Raw genomic sequence first — 17778 nt, 5'->3', positions numbered from 1 at the left:
CACGTGGGAAGGACTCCTCCCCAGACAGGTCCCCTCTGCACTCCCAAAGGTGAACGAGACGCTGGGAGGATTGGTTTATTGCAAGTACTGGGTGGGGAGGAACAGATCTGCTGATCTCCGGGCCTGGGGATGGATTGGGCACCAAGTCAGGGGAGGGAGCCCAACACCGTGAACCTGAGTAACAGAACGGGGACCAGACAGAGGGAAGACCCACCCCCTGGGGTAGGCTGCGCTGGGGCGAGGGGTGCCTGCAGCCTACCCCCCACCCCATATACGCTCCCATGACTTAGCCGTGTCAGCGCAGCGTGTTCGGCCCAGAGGGGGAGGCGGAGCGGTAGCAGCGGTACCCCTCCAGCGCCGCGGGCAGGAGCAGCAGGCCGCTCAGGGGGTCCTTCCGGCAGCGCCCCATGGCCTCCTTGTAGCTCAGCCGCTCCTTGGAGATGGGGTCGGTGAGATCCTTCTCGTAGCTGGACTCGTCCTGCAGGAGCTGGGCCAGCTCGTCGCTGATCATGCCGGACAGCACGGCCTGCGGGACGGGGATGCGGCCCGTCCTCTTGGGGTCGATGAGCCCCCCGGTCAGGTGCTGCACCAGCAGGTGCGGGAACACACTCTCCCGGGGCATCCAGCCCTTCTGGACGGCCTCGCCCACCGACAGCCTCTTCTTGGTGACCGGGTCCTCGATGCCGGTGAAGGCCTTCTGGGCGTTGAGCAGCCGCTGCGTCGACGTGTTCTCCACGAGCCCCCGCTCCATGGCCTTGTGCACGGAGTAGCGCTCGCGGCTGAGGAGGTCCACGATGCCGCCCGTGGCCGCCTGGGCCTCCAGCAGCTTCTGCCCGGTGATGGGGTCCAGCATGTTCTTGGCCATGGCCGTCTTGATGGTGCACTTGTTGTCGGTGGTCGTGTCGTAGACGCCGGCAATGGGGAAGCTGTCGTCGCCAAGCCCGAGGGAGAAGCCGGGAGAGAAGAAGCCGGAGGTCTGGTGGCCTGGGGAGCTGAGCGGGGACTTGGAGATGATGGAGCCGATGGAGAGCGAGGGGCAGGGCTTGGTCTCCCCGGCCACGAGCAGGGCGAACTCGGAGATGGGGAGGCTGCCGTCCCTGTACAGGTGGTACTCCTCCTTGGAGATGCGCCGGCACCGCAGGGCGGTCTCGATGGAGTACTGCTTCCCGCTCTTCCGGTCCAGGAGCACCGACTCCTCGCCACAGGGGCCCGAGGTGGTGACCTCCTCCCAGTCGCACTCGAGCTCCTGCAGCTGGAGGTACTGGCCGCGGTCGATGATGCCCCTCTTGTAGGCCTCATACGGGGACAGGTCCTTGCCCGTCTCGGGTTCCAAGATGCAGATCTTGGTGGAAAGGTTGGTCTCCCGCGTCTGGGTCTCCTGGTTGAGCTCCTCCCGGCTCACCCTGCTGTGGAGGTCCCGGAGGGTCCTCTCCTTCGTGTAGATGTGGTCCTTCTCCTGGAGGATGGCCGCCTTGAGCTGCGCAAGCTCCTGGCCCTGCTGGGTGGCCCGCTGCCGCTCGCCCTCCGACCGCTGGCTGAGCAGCTTCGTCTCCTCCTGCAGCTGCAGCACTTTCTGCTGCTTCTGCCGCTCCAGCTCCCGCAGCTCCTGCTGCAGCTGCCTGCACACCTGGCTCGCCTGGGCCCGGGCCTTCTGGAGCTCGGCCTCCTCCCGGGCCCAGGTCCTGCTCAGCGCCTCGGCCCTGTCCATGCGCTCCCGGAGGCGCTGCACCGTCTCCTCCCGGCCCTTCCGGCCCGCGCGCTCCCTGTTGAGCATCTCCCACACGCGGGACCGCTCGCCCTCCAGCACCCGGTCCTTCTCCACCCGGATCACCTCCTTGTAGATGGTCTTCTCCTGCGACTTGGTCTTCTGGAGGACGTCGATCTGGATCTGCAGGTTCTTGCTCTCCCGGTGCAGCTCGGCCACCCGGGCCTTCTCCTGGTCCAGGTCGTGCCGCAGGGCGCCCGCGGACTTCTCCAGCGCCGGGTCCTTCTCCAGCTGGACCACCTCCTCCATGATGATCTTCTCCTGCACCGCGGGGGGCCGCTGCTCCAGCTCCTGGATCCGCAGGCTCAGCTGCCGCAGCTCCTTCTCCGCGGCCAGCTTCTTGTGGCGGTCCTCCTGGAAGCTGAGCAGGCCCTCCTGCTCCTCCACGCCGGCCCGCAGCTGCTGCACCTCCCGCTCCAGCTGCCGCCGCCGGCCCACCTCCTCGTCCAGGCTCCGGCTCAGCCGGCTGTGCTCCTCGTGGAGCTTGGGGTCCTTCTGGGTGACCACCACCTCCTGCACCACCACCTTCTCCTCGGGCCGCCTCCTCTCCAGCAGCAGGTACTTGTTCTGCAGCTCGTACACCAGGTCCTCGGCGGCCCGCCGCTTCTGCGCCGCCTCCCGCACCTCCTGGCGGAGCCGCTCGGCCTCCTTCTCCAGGACCGGGTCCTTCTCGTGCCGCACCACCTCCTTGCTCACCGTCTTGGTCTCCACCTTGGACCGCTCCCGCCTCCACTCGTCGCGCTCCCCCTGCAGCCGGATGCGCTGCTCCTGGGCCCGCCCGCTGGTGTTGACCAGCTCGTTGAGCTGAGCCTTCAGGCGGTCCACCTCCCGCAGCACCTCGGGGCTCCTCTCGTGCTTGACCACCTCCTGCGTCACCTCCTTGTACTCCACCTGGGGCTTCTGGGCCCGGAGGACGGCCAGGTCGGGCAGCAGCCTCTCCACCTCCCTCTCCACGCCGCTCCTCTTGCTGGCCGTCTCCTGCAGCTCGGCCCGGAGCCGCGCGATCTCCCGCTCCGTCTCCGGGTCCACCTGGAAGACCTCGCGGACGCGCTCCTGGAGCTCCACTTTGGGCTTCTGCTTCTCGGCCGCGCGGTACTTGCCCTGCAGCTCCTTCAGCTCCTTGGCCAGCACCGCGTTCTTGCTCCTCTCCCCCTCGAGGAGGCTCCGCAGCCTGGCCGCCTCCTTGACAAGGCCTGGGTCCTGCTCCACCTTCTTGGCCTCCTTCACGATCACCTTGGGCCGCACGCTGCTGATGGCCCGCTCCACGTCCCCGATGCGCGCCTGCAGCTCGGCCACGGCCTGCTCCGCCCTCTTCCTCTGCGCAGCGTCCTCCTCCATCTGCAGCCTCAGGGCCCGGGCTGCCTTGACCATCTCCAGGTCCTTCTCCACCTTGACCACTTCCTTCACCACGACCTTCTCCGTCACCTGCGCCTCCTGCTGCTCCAGGGCCAGCAGCTCCCCCTTGAGCTTCTCCAGCCGGGCGGAGACAGCGGCGTTCTCAGCCCCCAGGTGCTGGATCTCACCGCTGAGCTGGGCCGCCTGGCTGTCCAGACCCGGGTCCTTCTCGATCTGGGTCACCTCCTTGGTCAGCAGGTGAGGCTGCATGGCCTTCCTCTTGCTCTCCAGCTGCACGACCCTCTGGGCCGCCACCTCCAGGTCTGCCTGCAGGCCGGCCCGCTTCCTGCCCTCGTCCTCCACCTGGGACTTCAGCCGGGCCAGGCTGCTCTCCAGCTGGGGGTCCCGGTAAAACTCCACCACTTCCTTCTCCTCCAGCCTCTCCAAGGGCCGCTGGGTCCGCAGCTGCAGCAGCTGGTCCCTCTGCCCCTCCAGCTCGCGCTGCACCTGGGCCACGCGTTTCCTCTCCTCCTCCAGCTGCGACTTCAGGGCCTCTGCCTCCCTGCCCGCCTGGGCTGGGCCCTCACAGCCCTGCCCTGCGCCGTGGGCCACCCGGATGTCCTCACTCAGCTCCTTCTGCAGAGAGGGAAGAAGTGGGGAGCACTGTGGAGGGCCAGAGACCCTCCTGCTTCCTGAGACATCCTCCCCAGCAGGGTCTGGGCGGTGGCACTGAGACCTGAGGTGCTTGGGTGCAGGGTTTAGAGAGGACCCGTCCAGCCCAGGACGGCAGGATGCGAGGCAGGGTCCGGGCCAAGTTTGTACGGAAACATGTTCCCTCCCAACCTTTCCCCACTCACCTCCCATCCGGGCTCCCAGAAATGGGTCCACACCCCTTGGGGGATGCTGGGTTACCCCTCTGGGTAGGAAAAGCTGGCAAGTCCTTCAGCCAGTCACCAAGGGTGATGGAGAAGAGACCTAGGGGGGGCTCTTGCCCACTGCTGGGACCCCTGAGGACTGGGGGCATTTTCTCCTGTTCCCACTGGGGGGCCGCCCAGTGGCTGAGCTGCGAGCCCCTGAATGACACCCCCAGGACCTTCCTCTGAGATGGAGCCCAGCCTGGAAGAGCTGCTGGCGGGAGCCCTGGGGGAGGTGGAACCCCAGCCTGAGGAGGCGGGGAGAGGGGAGAGGAAGACAGCTGGGCCAACAGCTGGCCAGGCTTCCTCGCGGGGACGGAGCGGGCCTCCATACCTTCTCCAGCACCCTCCTGGCAAACTCCAGCTGGTGCAGCTGCTCCTGGTGCACGGCCACAGCCTCCGTGTAGGCCTCTGTCAGCTGCTTCTCCTGGAGGCCAGAGGGAGGGCACAGGCCGGGTCAGCTCCTGCCCGAGGTGACAGAGCTGGTGCCCCGCTGGACCCCGCCTCACCTGGGCCTGGACGCTCTCCTGCAGGGGAGCCACTCGGGGTCTCTTGGGGGCCGACCCCGCCTGGGTGGGCTCCAGGGAGCAGCGGTAGGTGTCCGCCTGCAGCGCGTAGTCCTGAGCAGGGAGGAGGGACCACAGGCTGCGGTCAGTGAGGGAAGCTGGGGTGGGACGGCAGGGACTGGCAGGGGAGGGGGGGTGGATAAAGAGGGGCCAACAGGAGGAAAACTCACCTGGAGCGCCTCCTGCAGGTCCTGGGAGAGGCGGGATGCCGCCGCCCTGTCCCGCTCCCGGCCCTGGATCTCCCGCAGCAGCCTCTGCTCAGCACAGGTGAGAGTGGGGGGTCAGGTAGCACCAGGCACAGGACTCCCCTCCAGCCAGGCGCCCCCAGGCCAGAGGCAGGGCAGGAGGGTTCTGCGGGAAACTGCCCTGTCCCCCCCCAACCCACCGTGGCCTCGGCTCGGACATTTCACCCCTCCCTGCTTGTTCCTCAGGCCTCCAGACCACTTGCCCTGACCCGCACGTGTCCCGCCGTGGCCTCCCAGGGCACCGGCTTCTCCACCAAGCACTTACAGCACCATGGCCTGTGACACCACCTCCCCTGCCGCCCGAGCTGCCCAGCCCCGGGCTGTCCCCCCAGCCTCGGGCTGTCCCCCCGAAGCCCCAGGCTGTCCCCCCAGCCCCGAGCTGTCCCCCCAGCCCCGGGCTGTCCCCCCGAAGCCCCAGGCTGTCCCCCCGAAGCCCCATGCTGTCCCCCCAGCCCCGGCTCATGGCCAGTGCAGGGAGGGCAACCGGGAGGAGGAGGATGCATAGGAGTTGTGACGCCAGGAGCATAGAGCCCACTGCCCACCTCGGGCCAGACAGCGACGGACTGGCCGTTTCTGGGGGCAAAGCGGAGCATTTTGGGGGTGGGGGTGGTGATGGCCTAAGGCCTTTGTGGTCTGAGCTTTAGGTCTTTAGGGCACCGGCCACCAGGGGGCCACAGGCCCCCCCCACAAGGGGCTCTCCCAGTGGGAGAGGCTGCCAGGAAGGTGGATGTGGCTTGAGGCCCCAGCTCTGGGCAGGGGTCTGTCCTGCCCCCAGGTCCCCTGCAGCCCAGCCCCTCACCTTCTGCGCCTGCAGCTTGTAGGCGATCTGGCTGGGCCCGTCGCTGGGCCGCACCTGATTGGGGGGCAGGTGCTCCAGCCAGGAGCTCAGGTTGTCCCTGCAGTTTTTAAACTGCTGGTAGGTGAGGCCCGCATCCTGCGCTGTCTTCTCCCTGCGGAGGGTGAGGCCGGAGCGGTGAGAGCTGCCCCTGGGGACAGGCAGGGGCGCGGAGGAGGCCTGAGTGACCGCCGTGCTGATCCCCTGACTCTGGCCCTGTGCTGGAGCTGGGCCTGCAAAGAGGGACCCCACAGTCTGCCAGGCACCACCCGCGGGGGTTTGGGGGTAGGGGCTGCTATTACCCCATTTTCTTCTTTCCTTTTTTTAAATATATTTTATTGATTTTTTTACAGAGAGGAAAGGAGAGGGACAGAGAGTTAGAAACATCGATGAGAGAGAAACATCGATCAGCTGCCTCCTGCACACCTCCCACTGGGGATGTGCCTGCAACCAAGGTACATGCCCTTGACAGGAATCGAACCCAGGACCCTTGAGTCCACAGGCCGATGCTCTAGCCACTGAGCCAAACCGGTTAGGGCTATTTCCCCATTTTCGAGGTGAAGATCCTGAGCCTCAGACAGGTGAAGTCACCAGCCCAGGATCAGCAGCTGCTGCGCACTGTGGGGGCGTGCCTCGAGCCCTGCCGGCCCAGCCACTCACCGCAGGTCCAGCTGGTCGCCCGCAGCGTGGTAGCGGTCGGTGAGGGCCCGCACCTGGCGCTGCTGGCGCGGCAGGTCCTGGCAGAACTCGTGGAAGTGGTTCTGTAGCGCGCCGCACGCGTGCTCCGTGGCCTTCAGCTGGCGGTGCAGCCCCAGCACGCAGGCCTGCTGCTCCAGCAGCTCCCTTCGCTGGCGCTGGGGGAGGAGGGGACACAGGCCGTGGGCCATCCTGATTGCCACCTCACCCCAAAGCGTGTTCAGGCTGTGACCACTCACCTGCAGCTCGCCGACCCTCTCCTGCAAGGCGCCCGGGCCAGCGGGCAAGGGGGCCTCCTGTGCCAGCGCAGACTCGAAGCCTCGGATGACCCTGTCCGCGTCCTGGATCTGCCGCTCCAGGCCCAGGGCGGCCTTGGCTCTGCGCAGGGAAGGCCGAGGGTCAGGCAACCCGTTGGCCACACCCCTGCTGCCCCGCCCAGCTGTGGGGTCCCTGCCCCTCGCCCCTCGCCCCTGCCCCTCACACCTCGCCCCTCGCCCCCAGAGCACTCACTTCTCCCCATAGAGGTTGCAGAGAGCCTGCACGTCGCTGTACTTGTTCTTGACGTTGTTGAGGGCCACGGGCAGGTGCAGGGCAGCAGGGCCCACCGGCCGCGCAGACAGGAAGGCCTCACACTCCTGCTGTGCCGCCTCCTTCTCCGCTCCCAGGCTCTGCAGCTGCTGGGCTGTGCCCTGGGGTGGGCGGGCAGGGTCTGTGCTCTGGGCAGGTGGCTTTCACCCGGCCTCCTGCCACATCGAGCAGGTGCCACCTCCCCCCTCTCTCTGTTCACTGTGCGGCCAAGTCCCAAGTCACACAGCCACGTGAGCGGCACGATTCCAAATTACAAAACCAAACCCAGACAATGTAGGTGGAAGGCCATAACCCACACTGCCCCCCACTCCAACCTGGGCTCCCCACGCCAGGCGTGAGGACAGGACCCTCCCTGTTAGCACTTCCAAGCAGGTCTTTTTTTCTTTTATATATTTTTATTGAGTTCAGAGAGGAAGCGAGAGGGAGATAGAAACATCAATGATGAGAGGGAACCATTGATTGGCTGCCTCCTGCACGCCCCCTACTGGGGATCGAGCCCACAACTCAGGCACATGCCCTTGATCGGAATCGAACCTGGGACCCTTCAGTCCCCAGGCTGACGCTCTATCCAAACCAGCGAGAGCCAGAGCAATTCTCTTGTTCACACACTCTGCCCTCTCCAGGGAGGCCCCCTCCACCCCACTCGCTGCCTCCCAGGAGATAACACCCCAAGATGCTCCAGGCTTTCTTACTGCCCTGGGGCCCCGCCCAGGACACAGCCCAGGGCCTTTACTTCGGGCCCTGCCCTCCAGAACCTTCCCCGGGCCTTCCTACACTTCATCTCCGACAACCAGATGAGCTGCCTGTCATTGTGCCTTCAGGGCTGAGGAAACCAGAGCGGTTAGGGAATGGCCCAGGGTCCCAGAGCAGGTCAGTGAGGAGCCGGGCGGGCGGGACCCAGTCTGCGCGATTCCTGGGCTGGGCATTCCCTTCCTCACCCTCGGGCCCCGTGGCTGCCCCCGCACTTGTCTGACTTAGTCCGTGCAGCCCCAGGGCAGGGCCACCTCTCACCCCGCTGCCCGCGCTCACCCACCTGGTGGCTTCGCATGCGGCCCTCCAGGTCCTCCAGCGGTGCCGCGGGGCTCAGCGGGGCCCGGGCCCAGGCCAGCACCTGCTGCTCTATCTGTCTCAGGTCCCCGTCCAGCCGGGTCATCTGCGTCAGGAGCTTCTGGGCCTGCGGGTCAGCCGTGGCCGGGCCAGTCGGAGCTGGGGGCACAGGGGCTGTGAGGGTCCAGGGCCCACCTTGCCTCTGCCCATCTGCCCGAGGGGCTCCTCCCTGAGTGCCCGCAGGGGCCCGTGCGGGGTAGGGCGGGAAGGGGGTGGGCAGGGCCTCACTGAGGGAGGGATTGCCCCAGGGACTTGCCAACCAGGAGATGGGCTCCCCAGAGCAAACCTCCCTAACCCAGGGCCACCACTGCACCCCCGCCCCCCGCCCCGCCAGCCCTCAGTACCCTGCTGGCCAGGCCGGAAGGGCTCTGTAACGCTGGCCTGCAGGCGGCTCTGGACTGTGGCCAATTTCTGCTTCAGGGCCTGCAGCTCCGCGGCCAGCCTGGAGGGAGGAGGAGATCAGAGAAGGATGCCCCTCCTCCCTCGCTCCCCCCACCCCCACACAGACGCCAGACCAGGCAAAGGTCAGGCAAAGGCCTCAGACCCCACGGGGCCAGTGTGGGCCCACAGCCTGCCCCTGCCCCTGCCCCTGCGTCTCCCCAGGCAGACCCACTTGGAGGCCCTGGTCACAGCTGCAGGGTCCGGAGCTGGGATGCAGAAGCAGGCGGCCGGGGCACGCTGGGTCTCCCCGCCCGCGCCCTGCACCACCCAGGTGTGCGGGTCAGTGTTGTCCATCAGCGTGTACCGCTCACCCCGCAGCAGCTGCACCTGGGAGCAGGGGGGCGGGGCTCAGTTAGGCTCAGGGGGTGGCCAAGAAGGGATCAAGGCCAAGATGGGGTAGGAGCTGGGGAGAGGGGCAGGTGGGGGGCCAGGAGCTGGGGCACGGGCAGGGGTGGTGGGAATGGGTGGGGGCGGGGTGGGGTGGGGTGGGGCGGGCTGAGCCTGTACCTCTCCGGTGTCCCAGTCACAGATGCTGTCCACGTGCAGAGGCTGCTGGGGCGGGTTCCTGCGCTGCGGCAGGGGGGCCACCTCCCGGCTCCGCCGCTGCAGGTCCCCAATGGTCTTCTCGGCCACGGCCAGCTTCTTCTCCTCTGCCTGTGGGGTCCCAAGCAGTGGGGGTTCAGGCCAGGCTCCCCCAAATCTGCCCCTCAAGAGAGCCAGGGACCTGGCCTTCATGAAGAGGGTCTCTAGGTCAGCAATGTAAAAGGAGCCCCTCCCTGGGGCCTGGATCCTGGGGTCTGCTGGGCAGAGCGGGGTGGGGGGGGGGTGCCCAGAGCCATCCAGGCCTCAGCGTGGGAGCGGGAGGGCTCAGCTATCCTGGAGGCCCTGTCATGTTACAGGTGAGGAAACTGAGGCCCAGGAGGGGTAGAGTTTGCTGGTGACTAGAGCGACCCCTCCTCTTGCTAGAGCACCCCCTCCTCCTGCCCCCCAGACCAGGGCTTGGGCAGGATAGGCACCCGGGAGGGGTGAGGCCCACACAGGCAGGCCGTATTCCCAGGAGTGGGGTGCCGGGGCTGGTGGGGCTGTCTCACCTCCAGCTGACGCAGCAGCTCTGTGGGGGCGCCTGGGGTCCCCCCAGGGGCAGGGCTGTACTGGGTGTCCAGGCTGGAGCTGAGCTTTGCCAGGGTCTGGCTGACGGAGTCGGCCTCTTCCTGGAACTGAGGTTCATTGGGTGTGAAGCAGAGCCCAGGGCACCCGCCGCCCGCCAACCCCACAAAACAGCTACCGGCTCATCCCGAACCGCCGCAGTCCCCACCGCCGGCCCTTCTCCCGGCCGAGGGCGTTTTAACTGAGGGCTCTGCCCACGGCCCTATGGTTCACTGAACCTCATCTCCTCTCTAAGCCCGGCTTTGGCCGAATTCCTGCACAGGCGAAGGCCGCCGCCGCCTCTGCCTCCCTCCAGCCCCGGGGGGTGCTGGCTGCGCCCTGGGCTGGGACCCGGGGTGGGTGCCCAGGGTGGGTGCTCAGGATGGAGAAGCTGGGGATGTGCTTTGATGATTTTTTTTGATGCTTTTTTTTTTTAATTGACTTGAGAGAAACATGGATTTGTTGTTCCACTTATTGATGCATCCAGGGGTGGACTCGTGCATGTGGCCTGACCAGGGATCCAGCCCACAACCTCGGTGTATCGGGACGAGGCTCTGACCAGCTGAGCTGCCCGGCCAGGGCCTGGGGATGTGCTTTATTTTTTATTTTTTTTAAATATATTTTATTGATATTTTATAGAGAGGAAGGGAGAAGGATAGCCAGAAACATGGATGAGAGAGAAACATCGATCAGCTGCCTCCTGCACACCTCCCACTGGGGATATGCCCACAACCAAGGTACATGCCCTTGACCGGAATCGAACCCGGGACCCCTCAGTCCGAAGGCCGACACTCTATCCACTGAGCCAAACCGGTTTCAGCTGGGGATGTGCTTTAAAGAAACACCCCAGCCCTAGCCAGTCTGGCTCAGGGATAGAGCATCGGCCTGCGGACTGAAGGGTTCCAGGTTCGATTCTGGTCAAGGGCACATGGCCGGGTTGCAGGCTCGATCTCCTGTAGGGGGCGTGCAGGACGCAGCCAATCAATGATTCTCTCTCATCATTGATGTCTCTCTCCCCCTCTCCCTTCCTCTCTGAAATCAATAAAAACATATTTTTAAAAAGAAACACACCCCAGCGGGGGAGTTCTTGCCGATGGGGGCGACATGGCACTGTGGGTTACACAGAAAAAGGAAAAGGACGGAAAACGCCTTGGCTTTCGTCTCTCTCAAAGTTGGGGTGAAAATGACCAGAAACAGTTCCTGTTGGATAGTAACTCAGTGTTTCTCAGCACTTTTTATTGTTGTCTTTTCTAAGAAGGTGTTGATTTTAGACATTTTTTTCTTAATTTCCCAACGAACTTTTAACACCATAGATAAGTGGCATATCCGTCCTGTGTGTCTATCTATGGTTTAGACATAAAAAGAGCAACACTTTTTTTCACTCATAAGACCCACCTCTCACTCCGTCGGGGTATTTCCCTGTGGCGAGCCCGCAGGTGTGACATTACCTTCCCGCTGAGGCCTGGTCACAGGTGCCTGCCATTCATTGTCCTGAGGTGCCTTGCCCCCCACAATGCGAGTGTCCTGTGTCTTCTCCGGGCACCTCTGTGCTCCAGCCGGGCCCTGGTGGCCGCCCCCCCGCATCTCCCGGCCCGGCTGGCCCGGCCGCCCCCCCCCCCCCCCCCCCGCTCACCCAGCGGTAGTCCTCCACGTGCTGCAGCTGGCTCTCCTGGCAGATGCACAGGTTCAGGAAGTTCTGCCACTCCATCTTCAGGGCCTCCTGGTGGACCTGGGACAGCACCACGGAGCCCTCGGACCTTGGTCGCTCCACCGCCCACCGTCTACCCTGCTGGCCCTGCCTGCTGTCCTCAACCTGGGCCATGTCTCCCCGCCCCTCCCCACTCTCCCAGCTTCCCGGGAGCCCTAGATTGAGGGGCTCTGGGCCTGGGCACCTGGATGGGCCCCACGGCCGGGTGCCCGAGCTCCACCATGCGCTCCCCATCGTCCTCCAGCTGGTTCACGCACTGCTCCTGGCTCAGCAGCTCGTGCTGCTTGAAGTGCTGGGGAGAGTGGGGGGGCGGGCAGTGAGCCTGAGGACGTCCTTGTCCCCCCCTCCCCCCCCCCCCGTCCTTCTCTCCCCCTCGCTGACCTCGTACTCCCGCCGCACGCCCGCAGGGTCCGCCATGAGGTCGCTCCAGTCCTGCTGCAGGATGCGGTGCTGCTGCTGGGCCAGGGCGCTCAGCTGGCGCGTGCAGCCCTGCAGGTGCGTGTACAGGCTGCCCAGGCTCTGCCCGCGCCACGCGGCCACCTTCTGTGCTCGGAGAGAGACGGGGTACCATCAGGCTGCGCCCAGAAACAGTGGCCCATCAAGGGTGCAGGCGGCCAGGCTCGCCCGCTCCCAGCCCACCAGCCCGGCCCTTCCTCCTGCTCACCAGTAGGTCCCGGTATTGGCTCCGGATGGAGTTCGCGTCCTGCCTCAACCAAAGGGGAGAAAATGCGGGCCCAGTGAGAGGCGGGTGGAGGGGAGATCACAGCCCCTGCCTGGGCCACGCGGGAGGCCCCCTCCTCTCACCCCAGAGGCCAGCGGGCTAACCCGGGCTCTGGCGGGAGAAGGGGGCCGGGGCTGGGGTGCGTGTGTGGAGGCTCACCCACCGGCCCCACGAGGTTCCGCAGCTGCTGCCCGTAGGCGTCGATCTCCTTCTGCAGGATGTTGTGCTCGGCGATCTGCTGCTCCAGCTCGGCCATGCCCGGCCCGTAGGGACCCTCGCGCACCTGCTTCTGCAGAGGAACCGGCCACTCAGCTCCGCCCGGCCTGCCCTCCCGCACCCCACCAGCAGGTGGCGCCGCAGAAGGTGGGCGAGCCAGGAGGATATCCTGGGTGAACAGCTGGCGGCTCACCCTTGGGGACATGCCTTCCTCCAGTGGCCCTAGCTGAGGCCTTGGCATCCCCATGACCGTGGTCCCCGAATCCCACTGGCCCCCAGGGTTTGGGTCTCAGCCTCTGACAAGTCTCCGGCTCTGCCCTGCCTCCTCCCGGCCCCGTCTCAGCGCCTCCCGCCTGCACACCCCCAGCCGTGCTCCGGAAGCCTGAGCAGGCCCTGCTCTGCCCATGGCCCCCCTGTCCCTTCGCTGTCATCACGGCACCCCTTCTGTTGTGGCACCAAAGCACAACTCCTCACTCAGGGTGAGGGCTGAGGGTGCCCGTGATCTGGTCCTGCCTGCCTGCCCAGGAAACCCCACTTCCTCTCACGCCCAGGGTCCTCTGGCAGGAGCCTCTGATTCTTCTTTCTGGCATGTCCTCTCCTCACCACTTCACCCCAACCCAGCCACGCCTTCCCTCCTCTCTGAGGCCTCTGAGCCTCCTCTTGCAGGAAGTCTGCCCTGACTGCACCGTCTCCTCGCTCTCTCCCTTCCCAGACCCCTAACCACCTCCGGGTCCAAGCCTCCTGTGGGGCCCCTGAGGACACTCCGCACTGCTCTGATTACTGCTGGGTGTGCCTTCCAGCGTCCTGAGGCGTCGCCAACATTGGGGATGACCCCTGACCTGTTTCTGCTCCAGCACCCGCGCCCAGTCCACCCTGGGCCCCACGCTGGGCGGCAGCACCATCTTCTCGTACAGGGCGCGGTACTCGGCACACTCCTGGGTCACCCGCTCGTGCAGCTGCTTGATGCTGCCATGGAGACACAGCAGGTCAGGGCTGGGCCAGGGGCTCCCCCGGGTCCCCGCCGCCTCCATCCTTGGGCCCAAGCCCCTCCACTCACTCGTTCTCGATCTCCTCGGCCTGTGGGTGCTTCAGCCGCCGGGCCTTGTCCACGTCCAGGAAGAGGTCCTTCAGCAAAACCTCGGCCTCCTTCAGGCTGCGGCCGGCCTCCTGCCGGTGCTGCAGGGCCTGGCTCTGCTCACTGTGCAGCCGGTCCTGCGGGCGGGGGGGCGGGGGGTGGGGGATGGCATCCTCACTGCCCGTCACTGCCCCTGAGCCCCACCCTGAGGAACCCCGCTGCACGGGCCCACACTGGCAGAGGGAGACTCGGGCATCCGTGGGGCGAGCTCAAGGACACAGTGGAGGCCTGGCCCCCGAGTCCCTCACGCCCCCCCACTGAGAAGCGCTGAGCCCTTTTCCCACCGCGTTCGGGGAGTGGCCAGTGAAGAACAAAGGTCGCCTGTCTCATCTTCACCTTGACCAGTGGGCACGCCAGGGCGTGGCAGGCCCTCCCATGCCCCCCCCCCCCGCCACCTGCCCCCCAGGCCTCACCTGCTGCAGCCTCTTCTGGGTCTCCAAGATGTCCCTCTCCACCTGGTCGGCGTTGGCCTGCATGCGGGAGATGAGCAGGGCCAGCTCCTGCGTGGCAGCTCTGGTGGGTGGTGGGACAGAGGCCGCAGGTCCGAGAAGGTCCCCCTGTTCCCTTGGGCAGAGTGTACCCACCGGGGTGGGGTCCCCTGCCTCCCTGGCCCCGCCCTGCCCTACAGCCAGGCTCGCAGCCCCGGAGGGAAGAGTCCAGGACCTGGGGGGCTCTGGTGTTCCTGTGAAGGCTGAGGAACTGTCGGGGTGGGGAGAGCTGCCCCCAGTTAGGGATCAGAAAGTGCGGGTCCAGGGGTGTGTGGCAGGTGGAGGGGCCGGCGTCACCCTCCTAGCAGTGAGTTCCCACCCCCCACCCTACACCCCCACCCCCCGCCCACCCAGCTCCCTGCCTGGCGGGCGGGCCAGCAGCCCAGGGAGTGAATCACCAGCTCAGCCGCTAACACCTCAGACAGCGGCTGGGCCTTGGGGAGGGGCAGTTGGGCGGGCTGGGGGCTGGGGAGCAGCAGCATGTCCCCACCCCACTTCCTCCCTCCCCAGCCCTGTCTCTCCCCCTGGCCCAGGCTTTGCCTATGCCCAGGCTCCATCCACAGGAGCCACACAGCACTGGGGCCTGGTGGGGGCCAAGAGATTTCCAGGGCGCCCCATTTTCAAGATTTGGGGGTTCAGAGCCCAAATTGGGACCTGAGTTGTTCCAGGTCACACTGTCAGGAGCAGACTATGAGCTTGAACCAGATTCTCCAGAGTCTTTTCCATGCACTCATCCTCCATCCTCTATGGGGCGCCATCTGCATACACTCATCCAGCAGCCTCTATGGGGCGCCATCTGCATACACTCATCCTCCAGCCTCTATGGGGCGCCATCTGCATACACTCATCCTCCAGCCTCTATGGGGCGCCATCTGCATACACTCATCCTCCAGCCTCTATGGGGCGCCATCTGCATACACTCATCCTCCAGCCTCTATGGGGCGCCATCTGCATACACTCATCCACCAGCCTCTATGGGGCGCCATCTGCATACACTCATCCTCTGGCCTCTATAGAGCACCTGCTGTATGTTTGAGCTCACGCTCTGGGGCTGAGGGGTCAAGCAGAACTAATAAAAGGAAGAGTGGCCCAAGCCTCAGGAGCACGGCACCCTGCAAGGTCACAGTCTTGGGAAGGGAGACCTTCACAGCGCTGGGCTTTGACCAGGGGTCAAAGGACAAGCCCCCCGGGCAGAGGGGTGGTGCAGCAAGACAGGTCTGAAAGGACTCTGGCCAGACAGCGTCTGATCCTTCTCATCCTTCTGCTGTGCGGCCTTGGGCAAGTTACTTGACCTCTCTGTGCCTGAGGTTCCCCACCGGTAAAGTGGGGCTTTCACAGTATCTGCCTGGCGGTGCTGTGTTAAGAGAACGGATCCGTGTGGAGCGCCCAGTATAGAGCCTGCGCAGTCGTCGGCCCGGGAAGGGCTGGTTCCCATGCCCTAGGATTAAGTGCGTGAAGGCAGGGCCGGTCGGCTCCGTGGCGGGGCGTCCCTGTGCCTGGAATAGTCTCGGCACACAGTGGGGTCACAAGCACACGCTGAACAAGTGGACTGCACAGAGGGGGTGAGGGGGCCGCAGCCAGAGGGCAGGGCCGCGTGGACAGAGGCGAGGCGAGGCGAGGCCAGCAAGCACTGCCCCGGAGGCTGCCTGGGGCGGGGGGAGCTGTGGGTCCTGAGCCCTGGGCACCCTGTCCTCCCGCCAGGAGGGGCGCCTCCACCCTGGGCAGGGCTCAGAGCCCCAGGGAGGACAGGTCACCCCAATGAGAGGCTTCAGTGCCGTCTTTCCCGTCCACCCAGAAGCCCAGGCTCCGTGTTGTTGCCCTTGGCCCTGATCCCTATCGGGATAACAGGGTTTCTGTCTCCGTTCTCCTTTGCACGCCCAGGACCCCAGGTAGCTGCCCCCCACCCCCCGCAGGGGCTGATGGCGGAGCAGGGAGCATGCCAGCAAGTCTGTCTGCACCGCGGGGCTCAGGGGCGCCTGGCTGGGCCCTGCAGAGGGCGGGTGAACCAAGCGGGGCTCTGAGGAGGTCTGGGGCCAGCGGGCCCTTCCCCTGTCCCACAGCATCCCCTCCACACACTAAAGGAATCACCCCAAAGGAGAGCCTCATGGGGAACGCTGTACCGCACCCCCCGGCTCCCGGCTTCTCTGGCCTCAGGCCTCTGCCCATCCTGTGCCCAGGTCCCAAGGGTTGTCCCAGCCCAAGCAGAGCCTTGAGGGCAGAGCCATGAACTGGAGCTGGGCGCTCCCACCTCCCAGCCTCCAGGCTCCAGGTTCCAGCCTCCCAACCTCCCGGGCTCCCAGCCTCCCAGCCTCCCAGCCTCCAGCCTCCAGGTTCCAGACTCCCAGCCTCCCAGCCTCCAGGCTCCCGCCTCCCAGCCTCCCAGCCTCCCAGCCTCCAGCCTCCCAGCCTCCAGCCTCCAGCCTCCCAGCCTCCCGCCTCCCAGCTTCCCAGCCTCCCAGCCTCCAGCCTCCCAGCCTCCCAGCCTCCCAGCCTCCCGCCTCCAGCCTCCCAGCCTCCCAGTCTCCCAGCCTCCCAGCCTCCAGCCTCCAGCCTCCCAGCCTCCAGCCTCCCAGCTTCCCAGCCTCCCAGCCTCCAGCCTCCCAGCCTCCCAGCCTCCCAGCCTCCCAGTCTCCCAGCCTCCCAGCAGGGAAGGCAGCTGCTCAGGCCCCATGTAGCAGAGCAGCCTCAACTCCTGGCCCCCAGCCCCTCCTCCCACCCCCTCCCTCCCCTCCCCCCTCCCCGCTCCCCAAGAACTCGAGGAGCCCCAGGCCATCCCTAGCCTCTTGCCAGGGCTGGAGCTCAACCTCAGACAGGAAGGAAGTCCTCCCCCAGGCCCTTCGGCCTTGGGACACTGAATGCCAGCACTGGGCTGGTCCTGGCTCCGGGCTGCACCTCCAGGTGGCTGGGCGCCTGGGTCCGGCACCACCCACCCGGCCCCATCCCCGGCTCCACTCACCGGTTGTGCTTGTTGGGGGAGCCCTTGGCCGGGGAGCCCTTGGGAGACCCCTTCCCCTGGGCGCCTTTGCTCAGCCCCTTGAACATGGTGGTGGAGGCAGGTGCTGGCTCAGGCGGGCGGGCGGCGGCGGTGGCGGCGGCGGCGGCTGTGTCCTCCTGGCGGCTGGCTGGGCTCTGCGAGGCGGGGCGGCCGGGCGCTGGGAGCAAAGGCAGTTTCTGGGAGGCCCCTCTCACAGGTGAGGCCTGGCTGCGCATGCACCCACCCGCGCCCACACTCACGCCCGCTCCTGCACAACCAGTTTGGGAGGAAAGGGCAGAGCCAGAGGGCGGGGCGCCGAGCCTGCCCAGCTGCCAGAGAAGGTCTGGGCTTGTCACACCCACAGCCCGGAGGCAGCCAGCCAGTCACGCCCAGCTGGAGAAACAGCTGGGTGCAGGGGGGACAGGACTCCCGACAGACAGACAGACAGACAGACAGACAGACTGGGGGCCTCAGCGCTCGGGCTCGGGTGAATGAACACCTCAGGCTGTGGGTGGGCGGGAGGGTCCGGGTCTCCACTTACCACCCAGGCATCCAGGGCTCCCTCTGTGGTCTCTTCTGACATGATGGGGAGCCAGGGGCATTCACCCCAGACAGAGGGCACAGGGACATTTTTAACGTGGGCACCACCCAGCCGTCCCGCCACCCCTGGCTGTCCGGGACTCCAGGGCCGGATGCAGGAGGACATGCATGACTGGGACCCTCAGAGGGTCTCAGACCAGCTCCAGAGGGACAAGGACTCCCCTGGACCCTCCCCCAAAGACCCCCGTGTCAGCCCCCAGGTGCTGCTGAATGAGCCCCCAGAACCCACTGCACTCGGGTCTTCCTGCCTCTCCCGACCCCGTTCCCCGGGAGCGGCCCTGGTGGCTTTGGGGGTCAG

General features: G+C 66.1%; 1 protein-coding gene across 1 annotated transcript; it reads right to left on the bottom strand.

The window, feature by feature from the left end:
• Window positions 1-295: 295 nt before the first annotated feature.
• Window positions 296-16948, bottom strand: EVPL (envoplakin; the record flags this gene model as incomplete). The annotated part of the gene is made up of 22 exons (XM_080680874.1): window positions 296-3736; window positions 4349-4441; window positions 4524-4634; window positions 4751-4834; window positions 5625-5775; window positions 6321-6514; window positions 6596-6734; window positions 6867-7045; window positions 7978-8150; window positions 8396-8493; window positions 8665-8819; window positions 9000-9146; window positions 9584-9709; window positions 11272-11367; window positions 11531-11638; window positions 11728-11889; window positions 12011-12049; window positions 12231-12356; window positions 13123-13249; window positions 13341-13495; window positions 13832-13931; window positions 16863-16948. 22 exons carry the CDS (start codon window positions 16946-16948, stop codon window positions 296-298), a joined length of 6090 nt encoding a protein of 2029 aa, XP_080537000.1.
• Window positions 16949-17778: the final 830 nt, after the last annotated feature.

The sequence above is a fragment of the Plecotus auritus genome (assembly GCF_963455305.1).
Source record: "Plecotus auritus genome assembly, chromosome: 7".
NCBI classification, from domain to species: Eukaryota; Metazoa; Chordata; class Mammalia; order Chiroptera; family Vespertilionidae; genus Plecotus; species Plecotus auritus.
Note: the sequence above shows the minus strand (reverse complement) of the source record. Positions and strands in the feature narration are given on the sequence as shown.